Source organism: Falco rusticolus, chromosome 11 (genome assembly GCF_015220075.1).
Source record: "Falco rusticolus isolate bFalRus1 chromosome 11, bFalRus1.pri, whole genome shotgun sequence".
NCBI classification, from domain to species: Eukaryota; Metazoa; Chordata; class Aves; order Falconiformes; family Falconidae; genus Falco; species Falco rusticolus.
In genome coordinates this window covers 25,656,361-25,673,490 of record NC_051197.1, presented here as the reverse complement: position 1 = coordinate 25,673,490, position 17,130 = coordinate 25,656,361, and the positions used below count along the sequence as shown (strand labels likewise).

Here is a 17,130-nt window from a genome sequence, read left to right as displayed (position 1 = left end):
CTGGAGCCTCAGAGAGTATTAACAGTGTAATACACAGAAGCTTTGCCGGACTTAGATCCAGAGAAGGCAGCCTGTGTACCTTCCTTGCACACAGTGAGCTCTCAGTCTGCACCCAGCTTAGACTGTTTTCCTCATATTGGATACCACCTCTGTTTGAGACAGCTGACACTTCAAACCTTATTTTGGATAGTCACAAAACCAGGGAACAATAATAATCACTTATGCAATGCAACGCTTAGCGGAGCTTTGCTAACCAAACTCCAGGGGCAGTGGCCCATGGGATTTAACAGACAGGCCATTTCCACCTCCGGCTCACCGTGGTGCAGCATGCTGTTTGGGTTGTTCATGTGCCCCTCCAGCATAGCTTTGCCTTCTCTTGATGAGAAAAAAGTATTTTCTAGGGCCAGAATTATTCGTAAGCACATTTTAACATTTGCAATCAAAACACAAAGAGGATTTCCTGAACAGTGGATTCCAACATGAAAAATCTCTTGGCTTAGCCCAAGGTATTCCAAATTCTTTTATCACTGACCCAAAGCCGGACAGATTCCATTAGCTATGCTGGCGAAACTGGAGTTTATCCAACTACGCGGTAAGGAGCAAGCCATATCAGGCATGAAGCAAAAGGATCTCATTCTCAGATCCATCTCTCCGCTTTAACTACCAGTCAACCCTACTGGAAGCTGGTATGGAAGTATATTTTGAAAGAATTAAGTGGTGAGAAGCTGCTATGGACATAGGCAGACACACCTATACAGGACTCTTAAGAAAGAGTGTTTAGCCACAGAGCATACACTTCTGCAACAGATCCATCCTGATAAAGCACAGTGAAGAAAAAATAGATTGCATTCTGGGGAGAAGGCCCTACTGCTTTCTAGTATTCACAGAGAGAAGATTTAGGTGCCAAAGAGTCTCCTTACACTCCTACACTTTATAAGAGCAAGTGAATTTCTGCAACTACTACTCTGTCTTTATATCACTCATGCCGGTAGACAGGCCACAACCAACCATGAGTCCCAGAAGTAGAAAACAAATTTTATGTTCCGCTCTCAAACAGTTTTAAAGCTAGCTACGAGTTTCAAAGCCAGCTGAAAGATAAAAATGTACAGTTAATTTTACTTCTATTTTATCACACTTCTTGTCCTAAGGAGCACAAGTGATTTAAAAATAAAACCTGGAAGCCACAAGTGTTCTGTTTGGTCCAGTGGGAGGTGATGATAATCCGCATACACTCATAATAGCACCTGGGCTCTTACTTCATAAAATAAGCTTTGTGTGCTGTCCAGCTAGAAATCTGGCAGAAGGATTAATTCAAACTGGAAGCAAATAACTTCATCTGACCAGAATTAACTCTAGAACTGTGCCTAAAATTTTAAATAACGCTCTCAAATGTAACGCTGTAATGATTAACATTCACTAAGAGGTAGGATTTCTATTGTGGACACAAAGACTACCAAATGAAACCAAGAACATCTCAGTTCTACACATTTTACTTTTGTAAAGACTCTGCCTGGGCTGTCAGATATAAAAACTGAAAAGGAACAGAAAAAAACAGTAGTCTGAAGCTGTGGAAGTATGAAGTTCAACTAAGAAAATAAGCATGGGTATTTCAAAGTGCTCGCTGCACATACTATCATTCAAGGCAAATGAAATATCATGAAGGTCATTTTTTACATGAAGCAGCTCATTCCTACCAAACACAGGTCAATGCTTTACTGGCTACTGCAGCTCGAGAGTTGAAGGTATCATTTATGTCTTTATACAGTTAGGGCTCGGTCAGCATCGACTCCATAACTAAAAACTGCTACAGATCATAAGCAAAAGCCCATCATTCCCTTCTGGGAACCATTCAGAATAATCTGAGCCAATTTTTCTTCAATTAATACTGTGTTGTCATTAAAGAAAAACACATTATTATCTGGCATTATTAAAGTATTATTAATGCATTATTAAACTTGGGTTATTTCCTGAAGGAAAGGAACGGCTTCAGAGCTGCATTTCCCCTGCCTGCTCTAACTGAACGCACATTCCTTGTTTGTGGAAAAACTTGTGTTCCTGCTGACTTTGTTGTCTGCAACTGTCTGTTCTCTATTCTTAATAAGTGAGATACTGCTGTCACTTCCTTTACCAAGGAGGCAATTCCCACTTTATAATCACGTCTTCCTCCCACATTTCCCAATTATACTCCTCTAGCCTATGTCCACACAATTTCATAAGCAGTGGGTCTTTTACAGAGGCCTTCCAAAACCAGCAATCTTCCTCTACTTCTTGCCCACAACTCTTTGTCTGTCAAACTTGCAGCACATTTTAAATACATGTATACTATTACTGGTCACATCTGTCTGCAACCAGTTTGGGTTTTGGAGACATTTTTTGCAGTATGTTTTATTTTCACTATAATTATCTACAGTGTATGTTGTCCTTCCAAATACTAGTTTAAAAATAGCAAAGTATTAGTTAGGCCTGGGACATATAACGCTGAAAGTAGTCCAGTGACGGCATTAATATGATTCATGAAGTTCCAGCAACCATACAGAAGACAAACGAATCAAGACGATAGACACAAAACCCAAAAGTATCTTTTGCTCCATGCCAGAGAGATTCAAGTGACTTTTCTGTCTCTGCTTATACATTTGTCCTCAACACCACATTCATTCTCAATTTTATTTGGAGGACAGTGCGGTTCAAAGGGACCCAAGGAGATAAAAATCAGAGTGACTAAGACTTCGCTTCCAAAACGTCTTGGAGAGCCGGGAACAGAACAGACATTTCCAAAGGATGTCTGATGCGACAGGCATTACCTCCCTTCTCAGAAACGCGTTTTGCATTCTCATTCCGGTCCGTCCTAACCACTGTTTGCATCTGGCGGAGCCAAACAGCTGCTGCCCAGAAGAGGCCACACTGCAGCTGGTACTTGCTGGCTGCTCCTCTTTGGCTCCCACCCACTGCACATCCAAGATGTCTCATTGCCTGGCTCCTTTCCTTCCTTCTCCGCTCAGCCTGCTCGCTCTCTGCAGCACACGCAGAGCCCTTCGCTGCTTCACTCCTTAAAGTATGTTCTTACATAGGAACACAACTTCTAGGTGTTGCAGAGTGACAAGTGAGAAATAATGAAGCGATCAGAGGTTTTGCTGGAAAACACTAAGGCATTGATAGAAAAGGCTTTTAAAGAACTGCTGGCCTGTAGCTGTAAACCTAAAAATACTTCTTTTGAGTTCCCAGTTACCTAAATGGGGAGTGGAGTTGTTCTCGTACACGTGTATTTTGATAATTCCAGGAATGAGGTAAGGCCATTTATGCTCTATATACCAACATACATTTTTAGACTTAATTTTAGATTCCTGAACTTGTTTCTGGAGGTTTTTAGACTAAGATGCTACCAAAAGCAACATCTTTCCCAGCTGAGTACGCAAAAGATGACAGCGAACCCTCTTCCCCACCACCTCTTAGTCCCTTTGATATGCTGTCAGCTCTCCCTGCTCCCCACCTACCAGAAATATTCTGCACTCGAACAGATGACAGTTTGAGGAAGACCAAAAAGAAAGCTTGCTTCACTGTTTTCACAGGGACACCTGGGACTTGGGAGGAGAAAGTTCTCGACACAGAGAGAATCCACAGTTTAGCCAGAAAAGAGGGAATTTATAACAAAGAATGCAGCAGTCCAGACTTCATTTTCACTCAAGACCCTTAGATGGAAACAGGAGGTTTTCATAATGGATTTTCAAATTTGAAAGTCAAATGCAACTGTAATTTGACAGAGGCCGGCTCACTGAGCTTCAGGGCATACTGAAGCACAATCACACACACTGTTTGCTTTTTCAGATTTTCCCAGGGAGGCAAGGGTTGACCTCACAGAGAAGACAGGCTAAAGGGTGACCTCTGCTTTGAAAAAGACAGGCAATTTTATCATGGATACTATGCCCCAAGACTCAATTCTTTCAACAGGTATTATTCTCAGCATCTGTATACAATATAGGACAAGACCTTAAAATACTAGGATCCTGGGTAAAGTAATTTTTTGCTCTGCATAGCTAAGCTCAGGCTCCCCAAGAGCAAGGGGATTTTGTAAAATCTTTCAAAAATCTGCATGTTAACTTGCAGCAGTTGCAAACCGAGAGGACTCAAACATATAAAACAGCTACCATGTCTTTAGGAGCAGCAGGACTATGTGAGTCTAATCAATGTATTTTATCTGAATGAAAGAGCAAATTATACATCCCAGTCCACAAAAATGCACAAACAAAGTCAACAGCAGAAAACTTCTTGTTCAGTAAAAACCACCCATTGTCAAGTGCAACAAAATAGGAGAAAATTATATGTTAGGACTGAATTTCTGGCTACAAAACATCATCTCAAGCCGACTTCTTACAAAGCAGTTTCGCCTGCAGGACGTAGATGGCATCAAGAGTGCAGTGAATTGGAACCTGCCTCACTCGTGCTCTCTGAACAAATTCAAACTATTGCCAGAATTGTGTGTGCCGCACAGCAAACTACTGCTACACAAGCACGTCAAAGCTAGGCATTACAATCTTTACCTGTCTGAAAGTATCACCCCAAATTCAATTAACACAGCACAAGCACAGGCTTATTACCAACAAATGCAAAACACAACCTAGATATTTTTATTTCTAGCACATTGAGCGTTCACACAAAGAATGAACAAAAGTTCTGCTTTAAATTTGGCTTAATGACTTAAATGAAAGTTTGTTTGTAGAATTTGAGAAATCCTTAAATGCTCATTGCAGATGTTGGCTTGTAAGTCCAGAAATTCACACCCATAATAATACACTTCCCTGAAGCTCTATGGTTGAAGTGCCATGGCACTGAAGCAGAAAGTTACAAAGTGAAATTCTGGTCCTACTGAGGCTGGTAAAGGCTTGCCACTGATTTCCATAAGGCCAGCATCAGTCTTGCTCTAAGAAATAATAACCAGAATCACCTTTTAAGATCTAATTTTTTTACTGAAATATACTGTACAATAGCGTATAAACGCTGCATTAAATGTAATTGGTGACTTTGCTACCAGGAGTGATTTGTGCTTTGAAATAAATAGTGAGAGGAAATGCTAGTAGCCTTCTAAGTTTCCCAAGTGAAAACAACTTTAAGCCACGCTTTCTTTAAAAACAGTAATTACATCCTTACCCTAAAAAAGTCACTGTCTTTAATAAGCCTGCAGAGATGTCATCAAAGGGTCACTGGCAGAGTCTTCCAGGATGGGGAAATCTACCACTTAACCACCGCAAGTTGCGGGGACTCTGATGCTAACCACAGAAGAGCAGAATGATCTGTAGTGGCATTTACCAGCCAAAGTAAATTGGAACAGATTTGTTTTCTCCCATGATTTACTTAATTACCTTTCAAATTAAGCCTAGCTATTCAAGTAATTCTAGAAACAATCTCAAGGTCTGAATACTCCATGGCCAAACAGATGTGAGCTCTGAGAGAGAACTGTTTGGGTGCCAGGCTTACAGGAGAACAGCAGCCAGGTGTCTATCTCCCTCCTGACACAGCATGTTGTACTAACTAACTTGAATTTTATAGCTGTGCTCCACTGGGGTTTTAGAACAGATCAAGCAGACTTGGTATCACAGACATTAAAGGGCAGAAATCAAAGGTGCTGGCAGAGCAACAGGCTCTCAGTCCTGCATCTCAGACCCGGGGGAAACGGAAGGAAGGTTCAATGCCAGCTGGAGACTCCAACGTGCTCCAGCAGAGCTCAAATTGCCACAGTCTTTTCACAGAAGCACAACTTTTCTCTTGGTACCCGCTGCACAGACCTCTCAGCTCTGAACACGCTCCCAAAGCCAACCCAACACAGCACAATTAGAGGCACGCTACAAAGACATAGGTTTTGAGTGCTGGAGCAGAAGGCACAGCTGTGAAGATATACAGCTGGGAACCCACATTTTGTTACATTGCCAGGTGTCAGCTTAGGCAATGCTAAATGACTGCTGAAAACAATGGTTTCCTAAAAGTTAAGCAGCAAGAAAAAATTAAATTAACAAGTTAACATCCCAAGAAATAAATGGTGGCAAGTCTTGCCTATGAGGGATGTTGGCCGCTGAGGCCTGGCGGAGCTGGGAGACTACTCTGCTTCTGTTCAAGAATTCTTTACTCACTGTCAGTTACACATTTCTTCTTGTTTAAAAATGACATTACAGATTCCCCTGGCACTAGGAGAAAATTAACTTCTCTAGACTCCCCAGAGTGAAAGCCCTGCTTCTTGTGTGGACTCAGCTGAACCAAATACTACTTTATTTTCTTCTCTCCTCCTTAAAAACAAAATCAAATTCCAACTGTAAACATACAGACATGCAAGCCTTCCAAGGCAAGGAAAGAAAATCAAATCGATGAGATCATGAGAAATTCAGTCTTACAGGTACAAGCAGTACCAGAGGATGACACAGTACATGTGAACTTTGCTCCTCTCTACCCTGTGTCTCCAGAAGCCCTGGCTGAGTCTTACTACATGAGAGGTATGGGCAGCCCCAGCAAATCCCATTTTCTAGAAAATCCAAGGAACTCAGGTCACAGCTCCTGCAGTGCAAGTGAGAACATGCAGAAGACACACAAAAAAGGAATTATGTTTCAGCACATGCACCCAGGAGAGATGATACTGCACACAGAGCAGATAGCGTGTGGTAAGAGGATCCCAGAGACATCAGGTAGAAGGCATCTCTGGAGATCCAGTCCCACCTCGCACTTGGAGCAGGACCATCACCAATACCAGAACCATCCATATCCTAGAACTCTTAACTGGATGATGCCTATTCTCTTGTATATGGCTGTTAACAGCTTACTGAGTGTTTGGGAGCGTCTGCATGGCAAACAGCCAGAGAGAACAAAGTCTATCATCTCCAGACCCCGCCTCCTAACTTGGACAAGTAAGCAAGCAACACAAGTGAACGCTGAGGAGGAAACCAGTCCCCTCTCTCAGCTCCTAATCATTAGTGAAAAGGGAATTGTGGTCCAAAGAAAATGAGCCAGCGGTACTCAGGAGAAGGTGAAAGGGCACCTCGTGGCTGGGGGCCTGCTGATAGCAGCCCTCCCTCGGGCTGTGCAGGAGTCCTTTCTTCTGCACTCACAAAAGAATCCAAGCAAGTCATTTAAAAGTGCCTCAGGGCAGAGCTTGTCACTAGATCAGGTTTGCCCTGTTAAAATAATAAATGAGGTAATGCGTAAAATGCCTTCAATTTGAGGACATTTTTCATTCATAAAACAGAAATACCAACAGCTTTGCTACCAAATAAACTTCATGGATGGTTAAAGTCCCTGCACCTCTCCTTGCAATAAAGCAGAGCCAAGCAGTAGGGATTCTGCGGCACAAGACACACTGTTTCCAAGGACAGCTCTGCAAGTTGAAATGAGAGCTGACAACTTCCAGGTCATTAATCCGACAGCATAAACAGAGCCCATGTACCAGTACATGCATTCAGGTGGACTAGAGCAACGGCCGCAAAGGAAGAACTAGACAACGCTATTTTGCTTTTTGTTCTGAGTTTCCAGAAAAACTTTTATAATCAATCCTCCACTCCCTTCTACTCATCCTCAGGATATGTGGAGCCTGATGCCGGCTCTATTTGTGTTGCTAGCTGAAAGAACAGCAGAACATGCCAAACATTTAATAACAAAATTCCAGCCTTGTGACACAACCCAGTAATCCCAAGACTGGAAACTAACTTCATGTTTCTACTCTGCATAAAACCCTAATCCTAACAAGAGCAACGTTATTTTTATTTTGCCTGAACCTTTTCTAAAGACATGTATCTCACAAATTAACAAAGCTACCGCAAAGCATATTGAACGTGGTTGTGTTACCTATGTACCTATGGCATCTACAAATTGGCAGAATTACGACAACACAGAAACAGCTAAAACTAGTTATGCTTATCTGTGTGCTCTTACACTGAATTGGTTGTAGCTGGATGAGCTGTTCTAGTAGCAATTGCTTGTTCCCCACCACCTTGGGACACCTCTCAGGACACTCTATGATAAGGAAACAAATGGAGAGTTGCAGGGTCCTAGGAAAACCATGGCTGGGCACGAGCACGCATATAACAATTCTCATCTAATATCACAACTGCAAAACAGCAAGGCAGGAGGCTTCATAAGCCAAGACCCCAGGTTCAAGCCAGGGACAAATATGCATTACAGACATGTCTAAGGACTCATCAAGACCTCTGCAAAAGGGAGGGAATAAACTCTCCCAACCCCCAGCTGGTGTTTCAACCACTGTTTGCCATGATCATTTCCATCACCAGATCCCAAGCAGCTTCTCACTGCTGCAGCTGTTCTGGCTTCAACACCACCCAGGCTTGCAGTACAGAAAGTGCCATCAAACACCTGGAATTCCATTTTAAAACAGCTTGTACTGTCACTAACTATGCTGCAGATGTGAGGCTGTGCCTGACAAAGCTGTAGCACAAGCCTATGCTGTATTCCAGCACCCACAGCAGCACTGCTCATCTGTCTTGACTTAGAAGTCACAAAACAGCAGAAAAAATGTGCCACTGCACACAGGCCTGTACAGCTGCAATATGCGACACATAAAATCTGCAAATGCAAGTGTTATAGGGGAAGGCAGAAATAATATTATGTTAAGCTAGCAGAAATAATTTGTGCATAGGGTACATTTATTCCTATACCCAGAAGCACAGAAGGTTTACGCACCCATTAAAATAAATATCCAGTTAACTATTCTGATTATTGGACTGCTACCCATGCATAAGTATTTAACCACAAGGTTCATGCAATTTTGTGCTGCCTTGTCCCAGCACTACAATGTTTTCTGCAAAGCCCTCTTCCCATTCCTAACTGTGATGGGCATATTTTGCAAAGACCATGCATGATCTGGCCATATTACAGTAAAGGACGTACAGAAGTGTCACTTCTGAAGAAACACATTTAGCTTCAACCTTGGCTAGGTCATCTTTTGTATTCTAAAGAAAGACACTCAGCGTCAGAAACAGTCTTATGGATACACATAAAAGGCAATACTGAACAACTACTATACTTACTCTGCGAAATGACACCACGTAGAATGTATCTTCCCTTCTGCGAATAGCTTCAAAAAAATCTTGATAGCTCCTTGGAGAGGCGTAATACACTTGCAATTCATTCCCTGAGTTCCTGCTGAAATAAAGAGGGGGGGGAAGGTAATTATTTTAGACAAGACAGTTAACTTCAGTGAGACAATGACTTTAAAGACCTGATATTCAAAAGAACAGCAGCTCTTCATCCATTGAGAGAAGCATAAGGAACATTAAACACAGGTGAAAACAGTAAAACTACTAGGCATTTTTTGAAAGTTCAAGGTACTTTAAAGGTCTTGCTGTGGAAAACTTTTCCAGCCTTGATTTTATTCATGTTTTTCAGGCTGGCAAAAATCTGCTTGCTAGCTCAACAGGAGAAAAAAAAAAGTTTCAAGTCAACCTAAAGTATCTGAGAAATTGTGATGACTTCTGAAAATAGTTTTTTTAGCAAATTTTAGAATGAAATGTAATTTCAAAATAAATAAAAAAATCAAAACATTTATTAATTTTCTTTTTACTGCTAAGAATCCAAACCACTCAAATTGAAATAAGTGCAAAGTATAAACAGAGCTTTTCATTTACTGACAAGTGAGAACCCCACCTTCTCTCTCACTCCCTTTTTTTTTTTTTTTCCCCACAATTCTTGTCTTACATGTATCAGACATCATCCTAAGCCAGAACACTGGCAAGTCATACAATCCTAGTACTTATCCATTGTTTATCTCTGAAAGGTGAGAAATTCCTTGCACATACTGCTATCATGTGTACTTCTCCAATCTCATTCAAAAGTAACATATTTAATCAAACTGGAAAGCTGTACTTACACACACCATTAGCTGGACCTTCAACCAGTCATTTTAATTCTTTCCCACTTTAATAGCATACCGTCTGTTTGCAGTATTTGTGGCAAACACACTGATTAGGCTATCCCTCCCGAGCTGTCTTCTGCTGACACAGTGTTTAAACTACGGTGGCTAATTCAGATTATTTTGGTATGTTTCTAAAATATACACAACCATGCACCCAAAACAAGGCACAAATCTATCATCAAGTGATTTTCTCGAGCAGCAGTAATAGTAGACCATCATTATCTCCTCTCCTACTGCTGATACAGTCCCGTTGCAACCGAAGGACTGCAGCTGCCAAGCCAGTTGCCCTTTAACAGGATTGGGAGTGTAAGCCCTGGGGGATCAAGAGCAGGCAGCTCTACCCTGTACGTCCTCTTCAGCACAGCTACGCAAGTGAGGAATCAGATCGCATCCTTCACACACAGGAAACAAAGACTGAAGCTAATGTGAACTTGATTACTCATTCCAAAAAACACGTAGGCCCACCAAACCACCCCTGAGATTCAGCATTGAAGTTTTACTGTGATAAAAGGCATCACGCCCACACACTGCTCAGTAAAACACATCCTGAAAACTGAAACAGGTCCCACAGATCCGTTTGCTCGCCCACACTCCAGAAGACACAGCTAGACCTAAAAAACAGCCTTTTATAACTCTAAATCCAGCCATGGAATAAAATTGTTCCAAAGCACTTGGAAAGCATTGAGCCTTTACAAAGCTCTCCTGGTCCATAGAACCAGTCTAACACTAGTCCCAAATTCCAAGTGACACCAGTGGATTACAGGTATTACAGCGCACCTACCTTTGAGCATCTAAGGGTAACCACAATGGACTGCTCCATGAAAGGAAGGGAGGAATTTAAGATCTGAAAACAGGTGCGAAGCTACCAGGTGTTTTAGTAACACCTTACCATATTACAAGAAAGTATCATATTTAATTGCGTATCCAAAACAGTGGTGCTGAGACTGGCCCTTTATTGGGAGATCAAGGAGTCTTTATTTCAAAAGTTCGAAGGGCACCCTGTTACTCATCGCAGAGCACTAGGATGTTGCACATCTTGTTTTAAGAAGGAATGAGGTTATGGACAGGGTGCCTTATATGCACCAAGAACCACAGTTTTAATAGTGCAAAATCTAGAAACAGGAAAGTAATTGAAGAGTCCCAGTTTGGTATCTGGATCCCTAAAAACACACTTGCAGAAACCCTCATCAAAATTACCCCTCAAGAAAGCTCTGAAATAGACTATAGAGAGCTGAGGGGTTCTCATGATTTTCTTTGAAATCATCTTGAATTTTTATCTTCCTCTTCTGCTTTGACTTCACTGCAGTACTTTTCAGTGCATCAATTTTCTTTTGGAATCCAGGACCAACATGACAATGTTGGTATCATCAGCGCTACAAAGACAAACCTAGACCCTGCTAATGTGGCCCTGTTCATGGATGCAGGTCACCAACAAGGATATTGTAGAAGGTAAAGGTCACTCAATTTCCAGTCACAGTATTAATAATATTTTTTTAATATTAAAAAAATAAACACCTTGACCGTATACTCCACAGGGGTAGCATCAACGACAAAACTGAATGAACAGCACCTTCCTGTGTGCCCAAGAGATGAGGAACAAGCGCTGCAGAAAGGACCTGGGGTGCTGGCAGGCAAGCTGAACGCCAGCCTGTGGGGCACCTGGAGGGTAACTTACCAGGCTGCATTACAGTCAGGGCCTGGAGCACAGAAGGTACCAGGAGAGACAGGAGACAGAGGGAACAGGGCTTGTTTAGCCTGGAGAGGCTGAGAGGGCTCTAAGTGCAGCCCTCAGCCTCCTAATGAAGATCACGACAGAGATGGAGACTGTCTCTTCTAACAGAGACACACAGTAAATCTGAAGTTAAACCTACTGTGAGTAGGAGGTTGGACTAGAGATCTCCAAAGGTTCTTTACAACCTAAACTACCCTGTGGTTCTACGATTGCATAAAGCATCTAATAGCTGATGGCTCTGGGAGGAACTGGAAATCTGTTCTATGTTCATGGCAGTTTCAGGACAGTCACAGCATGCAGCTGCCATGACTCACTGGTCCTGTTCATTTAAACATCATTCATCTGAAAAAAAAAAAATACAATCTCACTTCCTTCTGAGCACAGCAGATTATTCCATGCAGAGCTGCATGATGTTGCAGACTGTTTTTAATAATTCAGATCATTCAAGATATGCAAGTCAAGACATACCAAAATTTGGCAGCCTGGTTTCCATAACGTTTGCCTGCAGCTTGCTATTTTTGCTATTTTCTCCCAGGCTGATCCTGCTTTCAAGGCAGCAATGCAAATGGAAGGTCCACAGCTGTCTTACTTCCAACAGCAACATTTCAGGTGTTCTCAGCAAAAAATCCCCTTTATACTCCATTCTGCTTGTATACTCCTCTTTAGCACTTCAAAGCAGAGAATCTTTTAAACTGTGTCACAGAGCATTCAGAAGAGAGAAATTCCATTTCCTTAAGCTCTTCTCTCCAGTTCGTCCTGTTGCCAGGGAAGAGGGACATGACAGCTAGGGGTGGGGGCAGGCTGGGGGCATCAGGAAAGTTGGGATTAGTGTGTTCTAATCATCATCAGGGAAAATCAGATGGAGACAAACCATACAAATAAGATGTAATGATACTCTGTCATTACAATTTGGTGCTTGGAAATAGTGAAAGAAACCTTCCTCTTACTGGACTCACGGCCCTTTGAAACCTTCTTATAAACTAATTACGTTCCCCCAGACAGTCCTAAGACAATTACCCCTTTTTTTTCCCTAAAAATTCAAATCTGTTTAGGAAGGGACTCTGTACAGTGAAGTAAAGGTTTTCTCATTGGTAGAAAGACCCCAGCTGTGATACAGGAATCCCTTCAAGAGTAGTTTAAATCATTAGAAGCAGTTATTTGCTAAGGGACAGAAATCAGGCCAATAAACGTAGCTAGCACCTGGCTTAAGAATCCTGATAAAGTGAAAACCGGCAGTTTCTACCATTATTGGCAAAAAATTAGGTTATTAAGTAGAAAGCAATAACAAAGGAGTTGTTCTGCCTTACCTGAGGCGGGTGTCTGTGTAAGGCATGGCCATTAGCTGGGAATCTGCCTTCTCACTGAGGGAGCTCTGAAAAACGGGGAAAGTAGAAAGAAGACACAAAGTGAAAACAATAAGCCTTTTCTTGGTTTTGCATGACGTAAAATATGATGCACACCTGTAGCAGAGTGTGAATATATAATGGAGTGCAGAGGTTTATCAGTGCCCTGCACAATAAACGTGCATTTTTCCACTGGTGAAACATGAATAACTGAAATGGCCAGCAATCAAGCTGGAACCACAAAAAAAGCAAGTGTTTTAATACAGCCAAATTTGAAGTCACACATTCAGAGACAAAGAAGGGAGGCTGGCACCATACACAACAGTATTGTGTCATCCAATGGCAAAATTTGCTATCACCAATGTCAGATTTGCAGAATTCTTCTGGCTTCACATTCTCTTTGTACCTCTGCCAAAACATACTATCCACAATACGCTTCTGGTGTTTGAAACACCAGAAGTACCTGAACTTGCCCCTACTTAGATGTTCTACGATTCTCCTTTGGACACCAGTGAGAAGAATGTGAAGTTTAATAGTCAATATTTTTTCTCCAGAAAAGTGTGGTATTTCCCACATTGCTAAGCTGAATTCTTTTTAAAGCTGTTACTACCTCTTAATCAAATGAAACACTTTGAAAATTCATGGGCTTAATTTCATCCTCGCTAGCAGTATGCCATGTAGATGAGTGGGATTTTAAAAAGTTGGAAATATGAGCACAAAGCTCATAATTCTGTAGTCTTACCAAAAATGTAACCCTCCAACAAAAGTCTGAAAAAATGAAATAGAAATATTTCAACAAAACCAATCAGCTGTGACCCTTAATAGTGAGCCAGATGAATGTGTTGTAGGGTGTATTTCTCTCCATTAACCAACTGCTTATCCTTATCCTTACACAGCCTTACCGAGAAGCTGTAAAAAGACTAACTATTGATTTCATTTTAGAAAACACTGAACATATTTTGATGACTGCTAAAAAAATTAAAAACTTCTAGCCTGAATCCAAGAGCAGGAATGGAAGCAGAACTTCAGCAACATAATAATCAACCAAACCCAGCAATTTAAAATGGGAAGTGTTGGGTACCCTAATTACAGGCACCACTGCTACTTTTGTCTATAATGACAAGTGCAGACAAGTAAGACAGTATATTTTGTTAAGTTGCCTGAAATTATCTTGTCATGTTATTGACTCACGAGTATAAACCTGCCTACCTGCATAACCCGTGCCTTCTGCTGTTGGTTATTTGACAGCCTTCTAGATCTTGTTCGTTCCACTTCATGTCTATGAACCCATCCTCGAAGTTCATGATTCAGCCTAGAAAAACCCACAGCATTGACAGATGTTTCAAAGAACAGTGGCAGAAGTTTTTATTTCAGAGAACACTTCAACTAGTCGCTATAAAGACACTGTAAATTACTACTTGTTTACCTTATGATAATTTATTTTTAATGCTAGAATAAGAAAATATAACTACAAAATTAAATTTATGATGGAATTCGTAAGGAAGTATCTGTAAAGTACTGGGGTCATGGATATTCAACATAAAGCAGATAGAGTACTTTTTTTTTCCCCAATGAACAGAAATTCTGAAATTACTGGAAGGACTACTGAAATTTAAAATCAAAAGTTGATTCTATTCAATTGGTTAAGAAAGCTAAAATACAACAAATAAATTTGAGAAAAAGAATGGACAAAGCAGAATGGAGATAAGGTTAGTGACACACTTGTATCTTTGGAAAAAGTGGAGGTAGGTGTTCTCTAGCAGTGAATAAAGCACATCTGCAACGTCAGGTGCAGTCTGCTTGTATTGGAAGCTGAAAAGCTGAAAAGTAGGAGACTATCTTTAATGTATTTCAGATGGAACAGGCTTTTAGCTGGACTAGATTTCCATATTATGAACATGAACATCTCTACATATGGAGTGATTTCTCTTTCAAGTCACGAACAACCTCCAGGCAATCAGAAAATTGTTACTAGGTTATTGCAGATGACCAGTGTGAAAACAGTGAAAATCATTACTAAAAACATAAATGGTTACAAAGATCCAAGTCGATTTTCTGTCTCTATGGCAGTAGAGACCGGATGGCGCAGACACTTATAGAGGTACTGGTCACATACTGGATGAACACTATGAATGGGCAATAACATCATTCACAGTTGTCTGTACAGCAGCACACACTCAACATACAATTTGTATCCTAATAAAAGCTTAAATGCTCAATAAAGGTTGTTTGCTCACCTCAGCGACTCTGTCCGGTTGATCAAAGGCTGACAGGGGGGTGGAGGGGGTGAAATATATAACAGTGGTTCTTCTGAGACTATCATCAGGGCTTTGTTATCAGATACAGAATGATCATACCTGTGAAAAAAGAAAAAGACATCAAGAAATCCCCTAAAATAGTTTTTCATGAATCTTTGACCAAAACCAGAGAATAAGCACTACCATCGACAAATCCATAAAGTTACAGCTGCTCCCATGGAACCTCTGAAGCAGGTGAATAACAACTTGTATCAAACATCCAATGGTCTCAGTCAATTCCCCAAAGGGGTCTGATAGCACTCAACACAGGGAAGACAGATAAGCATTAGCATATGTTGGATCTCTTCCCAAACAGGCCAGATATTGAAAAAAAACATAGCTTATAAAATATTCCTTATAATATGTGAACTATGAGATCTCGGCAGAAGCAGCTTTTTCTTTCATTCCAGAGCTGTTCAAGATTTTCTACAGAAATACTAAATTTATTATTTACTAAAATCATGCAGATGTAAAGATCGTGAGCTACATGACAATGGAGCAGCCACAAACTGTATCCAACAATCTCCAGAAGCTAGCTTGGCTTTGATAAAAAGTGAAAAAGAGCATGTATTTCGATACAAAAGTCCACAGCACTCTCAGCCACAAAGCAAAGACTAATATTCCTTTCTCCTGGTTATCTGTACCTCGTCAAGAGTTAACTGCTTATCACCAAATACCTATTACAAGTTCCTCTCTTGATAGGGTACCAATATAACAACCTTCCTCTTGGCGTTGACAGAGACCTGTAGCTCCTAAACCTCATTTTCTTCCTGAAGAACCAGGTGTAAGAGCTGATGAAAGCCTTATTCACATTCCCCTCCCTTTCCCAGCTTCCTCTCCATCTTCATGCCTGCTTCTCCTGTTTACTGCATCTAGAACTGATAAAGGAGAACATGCAGCAAAGAGCTCACAGCTTGCCAAAAACCAGGGTGAAAGAGTGTAAGAAAAGGAGGAGGTACAGGCACTAGCATATCCCCCCAAGAGAGCCACTCTACTACTACGTCACTTAAGTCATGGTCTGAAATGTGCCACATAGGACACAAAGCCCTCACCATGGCTACAGCCTTAACACGATCTTGATTTATTGCCTTCTTTCTGCATGGCAAAATACATTAGGTCTTTTCTGCACATCTGTGCCTGGCTTTGTTCAACCAGCCAAAACACTCTACTGGAAAGGGACAATCTGAGAGGATAAATCCTGTAAGGGGAAAACATGAGCTGGATTAGCCAGACTTCAATCTGGAGACAATTATATGTTCGCTTATGCACTGAAAGTGCTAGAGATCTAGGAAGCTTGAAAGCAACTACATAATTAAATAATAAGCATAAGGACGGAGTCCGAGATTTCTAAAAAAGAATGAAGTGCTAAGTTCAGAGTATGTTCTTAATTGTAAACTTCCCAAGTCTTCTCTTGAGCAACTACAAAAATAAATACTCCAGCTTGAAAAGTAACATGTAGTTAACATGACAAATACTGTAACTATGCAAGCGAAAATAAATATCAGGGGAAAAAGCAGACAGATGAAGAACTGAAGAAGATCATGAAAATCTCCATGACATACATGTGTTTATATGCTCTCTTCCACCACACTGTCCCTAACCATACAACATAGCCATGTGTAGACTTCTGAAGCTGTGCATATTGGCTGCTCTTGGAGACAAAACATCATACTCATTTAAAAATCAACATTGCAAATTTTGTTAAATAATAGAAAAATAAAACAGATCAGCTTTCAAAACACTGTGTTTGTAAATTCAATTGTTCTACAAGAACAGCAATAACACTGGCCAAAAAGGTTAGCAAACAGTGAGGTCTAAAAGCACCACTGCCCTCTGCCACCTGAAGTATGTTAACCG

General features: G+C 41.0%; 1 protein-coding gene across 3 annotated transcripts in view; it reads right to left on the bottom strand.

The window, feature by feature from the left end:
• Positions 1 to 17,130, bottom strand: part of ATF6 (activating transcription factor 6) — an 81,587-nt gene that overhangs the window by 39,705 nt on the left and 24,752 nt on the right. Inside the window, exons 11-14 of one of the 3 annotated variants that reach the window (XM_037403881.1) lie at positions 15,214 to 15,333; positions 14,186 to 14,288; positions 12,941 to 13,005; positions 9,018 to 9,132 (exon numbers count right to left, since the gene is read on the bottom strand). In XM_037403881.1, coding sequence (XP_037259778.1) covers positions 9,018 to 9,132; positions 12,941 to 13,005; positions 14,186 to 14,288; positions 15,214 to 15,333 — 403 coding nt within the window. Of the gene's footprint in view, positions 1 to 9,017; positions 9,133 to 12,128; positions 12,390 to 12,940; positions 13,006 to 14,185; positions 14,289 to 15,213; positions 15,334 to 17,130 lie in introns of those variants that run through there. The other 2 variants (XM_037403882.1, XM_037403883.1) reach the window with 2 other exon arrangements.